Raw genomic sequence first — 12816 nt, forward strand, 5'->3', positions numbered from 1 at the left:
GTAAGGGAGTGAGTGAGTGAGTGAGTGAGTGAGTGAGCAAGCAAGCAAGTAAGGGAGTGAGTGAATGAGTGAGTGAGCAAGCAAGCAAGTAAGGGAGTGAGTGAATGAGTGAGTGAGCAAGCAAGCAAGTAAGGGAGTGAGTGAATGAGTGAGTGAGCAAGCAAGCAAGTAAGGGAGTGAGTGAATGAGTGAGTGAGCAAGCAAGCAAGTAAGGGAGTGAGTAAGGGAGTGAGTGAGTGAGTGAGTGAGTGAGTGAGTGAGTGTGTATGTCACACAGCCCAGGGGAGCGTTTAAAGTTAAAGGGACGTTGGGCTCAGCTCCATGTTTACTGTGCAGACGGCCCTCAGGTTAGAGGCTGAAACAGATGATGTCATCACGACAATGTGACAGTCGTCAGAAACAGAATAGATCAATGAAATATCAACAACATGCTGAGTTGAATGCTGAATAAGTCAATATCAGAAGTTTACACACACACACACACACACACACACACACACAGTACCTGTATGAACTGTTTCTATTCTCTCTGTTGTTACCTACAATAAGGAGGTTGTGCATTTGGCCTGTGTGTGTGCGCGTGTGTGCGCGTGTGTGTGTGCATGTGTGTGTGAGCAAAGAGAACAATGCATTTCTTCACTTTCTCTAAGATGATAACATGGAGCATTTATCAATTCTCAGACCCTGATGTGACCCCTGTGTGTGTGTGTGTGTGTGCGTGTGTGTGTGTTTGTGTGTCATGTGATGCTGTGGATGAAGACCGAAATGAAAGTTTGACTTGAGTGAGTGAGTGAGTGAGTGAGTGAGTGAGTGAGTGAGTGAGTGAGTGAGTGAGTGAGTGAGTGAGTGAGTGAGTGAGTGAGTGAGTGAGTGAGTGAGTGAGTGAGTGAGTGAGTGAGTTAGTGAGTTAGTTCAGTCATGATCAGTCAGGAGGTCTGGCTTCAGTCAGGTAAACATTTGTCACAGTTTCTAGTAAAACAGCTGGATGATATCTGAGGAATGCAAAAGTATTCAACCACACCCCCAGATTAGATTCACACACGTTTCTGTTCACACACACACACACACACACACACACACACACACACAGAGTGAGGCAGAGCTAACAGAGTTTAGAGCTCAGAGTTCAGAATGAAACTAAACTACTATGAAACACGAGGACAGATCAAACAGGCAGCAGAGTGTGAAGGGAATACACACCTTGAAGAGTTTGGAGGGCGAGCCGGGGCTGTGAGGCTGAGCCATGTCGAAGCTGATCATGGACGAGCGCTCAGACTCAGTAGGGTCCCACTCAGACTCAGTGCGGAAACTGCACTCGGTGCTCACACTCAGCTGGTCGTAGCTCCTGATAGAGCGGCAGGAAAGAGAGGGGGGGAGGGAGAGGGAGAGTGAGAGAGAGGGAGAAGGAGAGAGAGGGGGAGAGAGAGGGAGGATGTTATGTCATCAGCCTTTGTTTTCCATCTTTCTGTCCTGTGTCTCTGTTGTATTATGTCATCAAACATTTTTTACTTCTTTACCTTTAAATGTAAATGTTGTGCAGTGGAGGGAAGGTGTGTGTGTGTGTGCGTGTGTGTGTGTGTGCGTGCGTGCACAGTCTGGAAACAACAAATACAACCTCTCTCCTGTTCCAGTTCAGTTTTTTCTTTGTTTAAATTTCCAGTTTGAACATTTCTTTGTCTTAATTCTGCTCTTCTTCCTCTTCTTCCTCTTCTTCCTCTTCCTGTTTGTGCTTTGACTTCATTAGTTTGTAATTGAATCTATTCTGGTGGTCACATGTTTGTACGAGTCTCACCGCCGTGCGACGAGCCGGCTGATCAAACCGCTTCTGTCTTCACGCTCTCACTGAGGACGAGACAGAGCGACACCGGACAGACGACAGAGCGGCCCAGAGGCACACGGCACGCGCAGAGCAATTAGAGCTGCGGTGAGCATTCCATGACACATGTGAGACGTGACAGCTCGCTCCCTCGATCACGCTAAGCATTATCAGGCACTTTACATGGAATCTGGACGGAGCAGTTTGAGGACACAAAGTGAGGAAGAGCAGCAGGGACAAAGACGAAGATGAGACGAAGACAAGACGAAGATGAGAGAGGGACACGTCTGTACTTATACTGACAGCAAAGGGACGCAAGCTTCATACGTCATATGTTTGAAGGAATGTTTTCTGTGTGTGTGTGTGTGTGTGTGTGTGTGTGTGTGTGTGTGTGTGCAAAGCAAGGAACGTCAATGTAAAATCACAGAAATATAAATGAAGGACTATATTGTTTCTACAAGAATGAAATAAAAGTGTAAAGATAAAGTTATAATTATTGTTATTATTGTTATCATTATTATCATTAATAGTGTTCTGAGCTGTAAGCTGTGACCTCTGACCTCCTAAATGAAGGCAAAGCTGTAGAAATGAAAGCAGCCGTCACAGCTCAGCTCTCTGTCGTACCTGAGTTCCCCGTTCTGCCACCAGGGGGCAGCAGTCTCTCGGTTTTCTGCTCGGCGGGTCATGACTCATAAAAACAACTTAAAGGTATCAATTATCTACATGTTGACTGAGTGATTGTTGCAGCAAACTGTAAACAGTCAGATGAGTTACAGTTCCTCACTGATTCATCTCCTACACCTGCAGTCAGATCACAGCTGGGGCCAAGAATCAACAATGTTTACATTCTTTGAGCGAGGCAGCGGCACGACGCAGCCGCACCCATCAGATAAGACAACAACAGCGTGATCATGTGATCACAACCACATCAGGACATCTACAGGCCCTCACACAGGAGAGGAAGAAGCATCTACGTCTGTGTGTAGTTCTGTCACAATCAGGCACAGCTGAAGTGTGAGAGATAAAAAAGACAAAAGAGCAGGACAGAACCTGATATGGACCTGAAGCTCAGCACACCTTCATGTTCCTCTAACAATGCTGGGGGAAGAAGCAGAGAAACGTGACGCTGCAGGGCGGAGGAAGCAGCAAACCAGGCCCAACACAAGACCAGGTGACGCCACGCAGCCATGTAACCCAGCAACCCAGCAGAACCAGCAGATGAATGACACCACGGAGAGGCCCAGACTTCATGGAGACTGCAGGACTCTCACACATTGTGCTCCCTTGGCTTGGGTGTCACTGCCTGGTATGAGAGGTCACCAGGGTCGCTTCATTACCACGGCGACTCACAGCCAGGCGACTAAAGCGACCGACGGGTTGTTATGAAACACAAACGGAGCTCAGAAGCGTTGGGAACCTTTGAACCTGAAGGTTTTCTTCCTCAGAGCTCAGAGACACAAACCAGCTCCAACACGTCCACAACCCGGGCTCACAAAAGCCCCAGTGTCTCAAGCTCTGATGTCTCCGAGTCTCCATGGAAACTGATGTCATTCCCAAAGCATTTGTGCAGGTAAGGAATGTGAGGAGATCCGGCTCGCAGCACCGCCCGGCCCACTGAGGGACAACTGGACCGACGGACACTGGGAGATGTTTGTGTCGTAGATGGAGGTCGTCGGCCCCGCCCCCTCACTTTAAGATCTCAGCTGCTAAAGGTATGGACGGTGACGATGACGAGGGCGTGGATGAAGATCTGCTTCATACCTAAACTGTCTGAATACTGCTGACCTGAGAAAAGCTCAACCAAACCAGTCTGAAGCAGACGTGCAGACGTGTGCAGACCTCACACAATACAGAGGAATTGAGCAACCACACACACACACACACACACACACACACACACACACACACACACACGCGCGCACACACACAGGTGAGGCCCTGATTACAGCAGAATAAACAAATGAAGCAGTGAGGAGGCGAAGCTGCAGTCGGAGCTTCAGGAGCCGAGCTCAACACAAGGGATGGAACCGATTCAAGCTCTGACTCACACTGAGGAGCGACGAGGGGATTATGAGTCAGCGTGGGAGAACAGGAGCACACAACTGCACAGGACCGCACGGATCCATGTGGGTCCATTAGAGACCTGCAGAGGAGAAGAACGCTGCATCACTGCATCTTCATCTTCATCTGTTGTCCTTGTGCAGTAACTCCTCTGCCTCAGTGTGAATGTGAAGCAGATGTGAAGCAGATGTTATGAGTGAGAGCTGGGAGCGGCCAGAGTGTCCAGAGCTTTGGGCGCTCTGCTGCAGCTTGTCTGTCTCTCTACCTGCCTGTCTCCCTGCCCCCCCCCCCCCCCCCCCTCCCCTGAGACTTTCTCCCTCATTAAACTCGTTCCTCCTTCTCTCCTCAGACTCTTCTCTGTCTGTTGTAAACATGAACACCACTTGCAGGTCCCAGGCAGGGGGGGCGTGTGAGAGAGACGCCCCCGCTGGTCGACCTCAGGAACTACACCCCTCTGTTAAACAATACTGGCTTTCTCTGACAGAGGAAAGAAACATTCTGACACAAACTGAAGTGAGCTCCACTCCTTTACAGCCTTAAAGGTGTGTGTGTGTGTGTGTGTGTGTGTTTGGTGTTTACTTTATCCCTGCGCGCCTGTTTGCTGCTCCCTCAGCTTTATGTTTCAGGCTGTTTGAAGGCCTGCTGCTGCACAAAAGGACAACAATGGAGGGATTATGCTGCGTTAACACCCTGCAATCCAGCTCACACACACACACACACACACACACACACAGACAGAGGTAATTAACTACTAAACACTGAACGAAAGGACGACCGTCAGATTATTCCACCTCCACACTGTCATTAAGGGGGAGAGGGGGTTATTTATAGAGACGAGTATCAGACTGAACAGGGAGAGACGGACAGAGGGACAGAGGGACAGAGGGACAGAGAGACAGAGGGACAGAGAGACAGAGGGACAGAGAGACAGAGGGACAGAGGGACAGAGAGACAGAGAGACAGAGAGACAGAGGGACAGAGGGACAGAGGGACAGAGAGACAGAGAGACAGAGGGACAGAGGGACAGAGGGACAGAGGGACAGAGAGACAGAGGGACAGAGGGACAGAGGGACAGGCGTGGAGACTTTGCTACACAACAACGTGACACTGCGATCCAAACACACCATGACTCAGTCTCAGAGTAAACCAAACAGACTGCTCTGCTCTGCTTCCACGATGCAGCTCATGGACAGAACGACTCAACACGCCTGACCGCCTCCTCCTCCTCCTCCTCTTCCTCCTCTTCTGATATGAATCTGAGTCTGAGCTCCATCAACCTGAGATTTACTCCAGCTGATTGATCCTGAACACAATCACGTGTGTCTCATCTCTGAATATGTTTGGTATCAGAGGAGGAAATCTGACTGCACACTTAAAGATCAATCAGTCATTACAAACAGAGCCTTCCTCTTCATCCAGGTGAAGATGTGAGATTAGTTTACGTCTCACTGAATCTGGTCCTGGTAGGTTTCTGTCCCTGTCTGAGGCTTCACAGTGATTCTCTGCTCAGCTGGATCTGGACCAGGTCACACCTACAGGAAGATCACCTGGATCTGGACCAGGTCACACCTACAGGAAGATCACCTGGATCTGGACCAGGTCACACCTAGAGGAAGATCACCCGGAGGCTTTGGACGCCGTTCTCCCAAATTAGCCGTAGCGCTGAGAGGAAGCACCATCCCAGGACAGATCCAGATTGGGATCAGCACCACGTTCTTCCCTGGATCAGACCCAACCTACACACCCAGGTTCATGCTGCTCACAGTCATCCTGCAGAGCAACATGAGTGAAAACACAACGCTCAGGTCTTAAACTCTGAGGGTAAATAGTTTGGGTGCTCAGTTTTGGTGTCGTGACTCATCTGATGTTCATCTCACTGGTCTGAGCTTGATGGAGCAGAGAAACCCTGACTGAAGAGAGAATAGCCTGAGTGACTCATCTTCATCTTCATCTGCAGGGACGGACCGACTGTTTCCTACATTCACCAAAAACAGCTTTGGACCACAAACTTCAGGCTGTAATTTGGGGCTGTGGGTTTTATAGGCACATGGAAAAAACCAGCAGCAGCAGCGGTGGCACCAAGTGAGCGAGCGAGCAAAGAGAGAGAGAGAGGGAGCAGGCGAGAGAGCGGGCAGGCGAGGGTTTTCCACTCTACAGGCGCCAGTTTGTCTTTGGTGGAAACATCTACTCTGCTTCTGCACAAACACAGCAGCTCAGACCGACACTGGACAGCTGGACACAACATGGACGCGCACACACACACACACACACACACACACACACACACACACACACACACACACACACACACACACACACAGTCCCAGTCAGGACTTGCACTGCTGTGACCCCATGTGGGTCATGGTTTGGCCTGAGAGGCTTCAGGGTCAGGTCCTGGCTCAGCCTGATGGCGGTGATGGAATAACCAGTCATCTTCCCTTATAGGCCACGCCCCTTTGTACCCAACTAGATTTTCCACAGTTGAACTTTGTCTCCACAGTTTTCCTCCCCCTGCAGCTTGAGCGTGAACATGTGGAGAGTCTGGATCGGCTCGTCTCAACCTTCTCTTCACTGTTTAGCTGAGGACAAGACACCCATTGTTCTGTTTGGCCTTGGCAGAGGTATGAAATCAAGATCGCTGAGTCATCTCTAATTTTTGTCAAAGCTCAGCGGTGAAAAGACAAAAGTGTGAGTTACCGTCAACAAATGAATCCTGTAATGAAGTCCTGATCCTCTGTGAAGCCCTGGGGCCACTTCCTGTCAGCAGCAGGTTCAGGCGCTCTGCCTGACCTGGATGCCCTTGAGCCTGCTTTTCAATTACAGCTGCAGACAGATCTGTTGGCTAAATAACAACGCAGTGACAGGAGACAAATAAGGACGAGGATAAAGATCTGAGAGCTGCAGCCCAGCCTGCGTCTCTGCAGGTCTGCAGGTCTTTGGACTCTGGTGGATCCATGTGGATCCTCTGCAGGACTCTCTGCTTCTACTGCGTTTCCTTGCAATGCCTGCTGTTACAGGCCAGGACAGAGCTCCAGGGTCAAAGGTCAGGAGTCAGGTTCTATCCTGCAGACTCAGTCAGTGACGCAATTCCGAAAACTTAGATTTAAACTTCTTTATTATAATTTAATGACACTGGCAGATATTTCAGGATTTGTTTTTGTATTTTTGTTTTTATTTATCTGATTCTATCTGATCTAATATTATAATTCTATTCTTTATGCTTGCTAAGCTTTATTCTACCCTTGTATCCATGTCTTCCTCGTCCTCTGCTTGCTCTTATCTGCTCTGCTGTGTTCCAGAGCTCTTCTGGTTTAAAGCTCAGTCACCCTGCAGCTCTGACTGTAGGGATCAAACATTCACCCTGTTGCTGCACAAACACACCAAACACACACACACACACACACACATCTCCCCGTCTTCTTCATCCTCCACAGGTGATAAACGAGCGCTCTGCTGCCTGCCAGCTCTTGTCAGTTAAAACTGCCGCTCTGGATTTCACAACCCCTCTTCCCTGGAGCGACGTTCATCCCTGTGAGTGATTTCACTTTTTTTCTCACACAAATTCCCCCTTCAGCAAATAACTCCGCCCCCCCTTCCTCCCCCCTCTCTCCTCCCCTCCACCCCCTCCTAAGTGAAGTCGGAGGAGGATCCACCTCTGTTCCTTCCTTAGTAAAGTCAAACTGCAGCCTCACTCAGTCTAAGTTAAGGTGAAGTTGTTGCTGTGACTCCTGCCTGAGGGAGGCAGTGGCTCAGTGGGTAGTACTTCCGTTTGGGAACCGGAGGGTCGCCGGTTCGAGCCCCTGCCGAGGTGCCCTTGAGCAAGGCAACGAACCCTCAATTGCTCCCCTCTCTGCGAAGGGTGGTAATGTAATGTAAGTCGCTTTGGATAAAAGCGTCTGCCAAATGGTCGTAATGTAATGTAATGTAATGCCTGTCTGTCTGCCTGTCTGTCTGCCTGGCGTGAGTACCAGCGTCCGGCCAGTCGCAGCGCCTGAATGCATCACAGGGTGCGACTTGGCACCGGCAGCAGTGAGATCCAGAGTAATGCAGCAGTACCAGTTTAACGTTTGTAAATATTCAGTTATGCTGCCTGAGCCGCAACCGCAGAGCAGCAGAGAGTGACTGATGTGTCACTCAAACTGCTGACTGACTGACAGACAGACAGCAGGGAGGACGAGCAGTGAGTCCAGAGCTGAACAGCCACGAGCCCACACACACACACACACAGATAAAATAAGCGTAAGATAAATGCGTGATGAATGAATGAAGCCTTGCAGCCTCATCACACACACACACACACACCCCAGTCTAATGTATGTGTGTGTGTGTGTGTTCATGTCAAACATCTCAGCTCATTTGCCTCTACACACCTCAGAGCCGGATGTTCACACTCTTTACTTTACTGAGACAGTTTTATTTCTGTTATCATGCAAACACATTGATGAATGGTTGAAATCTTTATCAATTAGATCAAAGTGACTCAGAGAAACAAAGAGCCTTTATAACTTCCTGCACACTGAGGAGGGAGGAAACGGGAACTTGCTCCTCTAGTTTGGAGCCTGGAGTCATTTAAATAACAGTCAGTCTGCTGTGCTGCAGGCTACCACATGAAGCTCAACCATGAAGCTGAAGCTCACACATGAAGCTCACACATGAAGCTCACACATGAAGTTCAACCATGAAGCTGAAGCTCACACATGAAGCTCACACATGAAGCTCAACCATGAAGCTGAAGCTCACACATGAAGCTCACGCATGAAGCTCACACATGAAGCTGAAGCTCACACATGAAGCTCAACCATGAAGCTGAAGCTCACACATGAAGCTCACACATGAAGCTCACACATGAAGCTCACACATGAAGCTGAAGCTCACACATTAAGCTGAAGCTCACACATGAAGCTCACATGAAGCTCAGACATGAAGCTGAAGCTCACACATGAAGCTCACACATGAAGCTCACAGATGAAGCTGAAGCTCACACATGAAGCTGAAGCTCACACACGAAGCTCACACATGAAGCTCACAGATGAAGCTGAAGCTCACACATGATGCTCACAGATGAAGCTGAAGCTCACACATGAAGCTGAAGCTCACACATGAAGCTGAAGCTCACACATGAAGCTCACACATGAAGCTCACAGATGAAGCTGAAGCTCACACATGAAGCTGAAGCTCACACATGAAGCTCACACACGAAGCCCCCACATGAAGCTCAGGCCTGAAGCTCAGGAGCTCCCATGGAGGAGGAGGTGAGCTCTGATGTGTTCATGCCTGAATGATTTACAATCGCATCGCTGATTGATGTGAATTCTATTCACATTGTGATGTTGACATGATAAAACAAATGGATTTGTTGCGGTTATCTGAGTTAAACTGAAGGTTTAATGCATGTAAACAAACTGAAAGCCTCAGAAAGCAAACAATCCATCAAAGTGGATTGAGATCTGACACAGGCATCGCTGGCAAACAGGAAGTGAGTCAGCATCAGACTCCAATCAGCGTTGACACATTACAGGGAAAGATCTGTCCTGTAATTATTGTGAAAAAGAGTAACAAGAACACACACACACACACACACACACACACACACACACACACACACACACACACACACACACACACACACACACACACACACACAAACAGCTGATGCGTTCTCAGGCTGCACTCGTGTGACGGCTCACTTATCGAGTGTTCTGCTAGTCAGAGTCCAACAAGTCAAAACAACAGAGACGTTGTGTCCCTTTGAGGAGACAAGAGGACAAACAAGCTGCAGTCTGAAGGGATTTCCCTCTGCTCAGCTGATCAGACTCAGCCCAACCTGCAGCAGAAGACTCAGACACAACCTTCATCTCAAGACGTCCCAGTGTAATATTCAACTCACAACAATCACTCCTGTGTGTGTGTGTGTGTGTGTGTGTGTGTGTGTGTGTGTGTGTGTGTGTGTGTGTGTGGCTGCTTTTCACTGATTCTGCTGGAGATTCTGTGAGTTATTGATGGACTTCAACCAGTTCAACCTGTATGAGTGAAAGCGGTTTGTCTGATGCAGAGCCGATACCCGGTGGTGAACCCCAGGGCTCCATCAGCGGGCCCCTTCACTTCTCAGACATCTAAACTAGTTGTAAAAGCGGCCGTGACGGAGCAAACAAGCAGTAAATCAGAGAGTGTCAAGGTCTCAGAGTGAAACGCACACGTCAGAAACACATCACAGGCGTCCACCGCCCCACCAACACAACAGGCAGGAAATGAAGAAAGCAGCCACACGTTAGAGATCCCAACTGTTCCAGGTTTGATGTTCCGCTCAGTGTAAACGCTGAGTCAGCATCAAACCTGAACGGTTGTGAAAACACTGCCACACGCTCATGGGAGCCCGACGAGCTGCTGCTGCTACAGTCAACACAGCAACCTGACACTGACCGGGTCACATTCAGCTGGAGTCCGCCTGCAGCACAACAAACACACAAGTTCAGCACACGCACATGACCTTTGACCTCTCAGCTTGTGTGTGAACAGAAAGACATGCATCTAAAGAAAAGACCAAGAAGAGACACACACACACACACACACACACACACACACACACACACACACACACACACACATACACACACACACACACACAATATCTCTCTCTGTCTGTCTTATTGTTTTGAACGATTGACAGATTCAGGAAATGACCGTGCTGCTGTCACAGAGTAAACAGGTACGGTCATGTGTGCGTCTGTGATCACACGCCTCGTGTGTGTGTGTGTGGGTGTGTGTGTGTGGACATATTAATACTAAAATAGGAAAAGGAAAGCAGCTGAGCAGCCTCAGGTTTGTGAGGTCATTATGTGATTAACTTTGTGTCATTCCTGCACGGCAGGTTTGTTCATAACAGCGCCCAAGTGTTACGCAACACTGGCACAGCTGACATCACTGTGTGCGTATAAACGTTCATCTAACAACACAGGAAGCAGAGATCACAACACGATCAAACTCAGGTGAGCAGAAGTGGAGCCGGATCAGAGCGAGGATCATCTGAGGCCCACACACACACGCACACACACACACACGCCCCACATTCCCACGTCCACACAGGCACAGTCTTGCCCCCGAATGGGAGGGGTGAAGCTGGGGTCGAGTGCCTTGCCCCTGGGCACCTCAGCAGTCATTGTTCAGGCCGGAGTCGACCTGCACTTCACTTTACACATCTTACAAAGTGAGCGACGGCACAACATCAAATATTTGAACAACGTAGGAGAAGCTGCACGACGGCTTCCAGAGCTCAGAGTGAAGTGACTCCCTCCCTCCCTCCCTCCCTCACCCCCCTCTCTCTCTCCTTTACTGTCTCTCTATCTTTTTAAAGCCAATTAGATAAAAAGCTTTCTATGAATAATAAACAGGCTGAACAGGAACAGGAAGTCCAAACTGCACTGCTTCATTTTCAAACTCTGCCAGGGGGGGCAACCGTTACCACCGGGCCCTCCTGCCCATCACACCCTGCTGCCTGCACCCTCACACACACTCACAGGACCTGGGTCTCTGGGGGCCGTGACAGGCTACATAAGCTTCATCCTGACCTCACCCTGTGTTTACATCAGCAGGTTGAGCTTCAGGGTGGAGGCTCGTTGGCATCTTTGCTTTGTTTTGCACTGGATGTTGGATCAAAGCTTCTAATCTCCAGTATCATTCACACTAACCTGCATGCTTGACTGATTGTTACCTTCATTGATGGATTTTTATTTATTATAAATGTCCCTTTGTCTCCTGCGTCTCTTTCTCTTGCAGGTTAGAGTCTTTACACAGAGCTGCTGTATTACTGAGCTGACGCTTCCCTAAAGGAGCCCGGGGCCCCTGGATCCCTGTGTGCGCCCCTGCTCACCCTGCTGCTGCTCCTCTCTGATCAGAGTGTCATCAATACTCAGATTGTCTCATTAACTCAACTTAATGACGCATTCAGCACAAGCAGACTTTAACGTTTTGCCCTTTTTCTCCCCAAGCGGTTTCAAACTCACATCTGTCGGTTGAATCTGCCCTGCTCGAAGGTCTCGGGGAAGAACACTTCTTCTCCCTCGTCCTTGCGTTTGGATTTCTTCCGCTTCAGCCTGAACGACAGCAGCCGCCTCGACTTCTTCTCCTTCGGGGAAACAGGCAGCGCGTCCGCGGGCAGCGCGGCGCTGTCCCCCGGGCTGAGGGGACCGGGGCTGCCCGGGGAGGTGGCCCACAGGTCCCCCCCGGGGCTGCCCGGGGATGTGGCCCACAGGTCCCCGGGGTTGCCCGGGTAGGTGACCCAAAGGTCCGCGGGGCTGCTCGGGGCTCCATCCTTCGCCTTGTGCTCCTTGTGCTCCTTGTGTTCCTTGTCCAGGGACTTTGACTTGAATAAGTTCTTCACCCTCAGCGTGCCGGATTTGCTCATGTCGTCCGGATGAAGTGGAAGCTTTGATCCAAACAAAGTTAAAGCGCCGCGCAGGAGCGAACGCGTCCGCCGCTTGAGTCGCCGCCGCGGGAGTGAAGCAGCGGGACGAGCAGAGAGAGTCACGGGACGAGCCGCCGCCAGGTGAGGCAGCGTGCAGGTGAGCGGGAGGAGGAGGAGGAGTAGTTAACCCTTCATGCACCTGTGGATCTTGTTCTACTGAGCTCAGTCTGACACAGACTTAGACAAGAACACAAAGTCACAATGTGATGAGAATAAAGTTGCAATAGTTTGAGAAAACGAGTGTGTGTCTCTCTCTCTCGCTCTCTCTCTCTGTGTGTGTGTGTGCCTTGCAGCCTGTGAGTCAACTTGCACCACTAAAATGTATCTATCATAATAAATCCGTATCGAGCCTCTTTTCTTTCTTGCCCGGTCATTTCCACATGGGGGCGTCACAGTATGGAGGGGTGAAGGTTCTGCTGCAGACACAGACCTGGAGAAGTGGATGAAAGTGGATGAAAGTGAACCTTAACTTCCACAG

At 49.7% G+C, this 12816-nt stretch overlaps 1 protein-coding gene across 4 annotated transcripts in view; it reads right to left on the bottom strand.

Annotated features, from left to right (window-relative positions):
* Nucleotides 1–12381, bottom strand: part of crybg1a (crystallin beta-gamma domain containing 1a) — a 34479-nt gene extending 22098 nt beyond the window's left edge. For all 4 annotated transcript variants that reach the window (XM_076170573.1, XM_076170571.1, XM_076170572.1 and 1 more), the window contains exons 1-2: nucleotides 11878–12381; nucleotides 1201–1345 (exon numbers count right to left, since the gene is read on the bottom strand). In XM_076170573.1, coding sequence (XP_076026688.1) covers nucleotides 1201–1345; nucleotides 11878–12278 — 546 coding nt within the window. In that variant the 5' untranslated portion in view covers nucleotides 12279–12381. The remainder of the gene's footprint in view (nucleotides 1–1200; nucleotides 1346–11877) is intronic.
* Between the last annotated feature and the right edge of the window lie 435 nt (nucleotides 12382–12816).

The sequence above is a fragment of the Genypterus blacodes genome, unplaced genomic scaffold (genome assembly GCF_046128005.1).
Source record: "Genypterus blacodes isolate CSIRO-AG114 ecotype Tasmania unplaced genomic scaffold, CSIRO-AGI_Gbla_v1 ptg000224l_1, whole genome shotgun sequence".
Taxonomy (NCBI): Eukaryota; Metazoa; Chordata; class Actinopteri; order Ophidiiformes; family Ophidiidae; genus Genypterus; species Genypterus blacodes.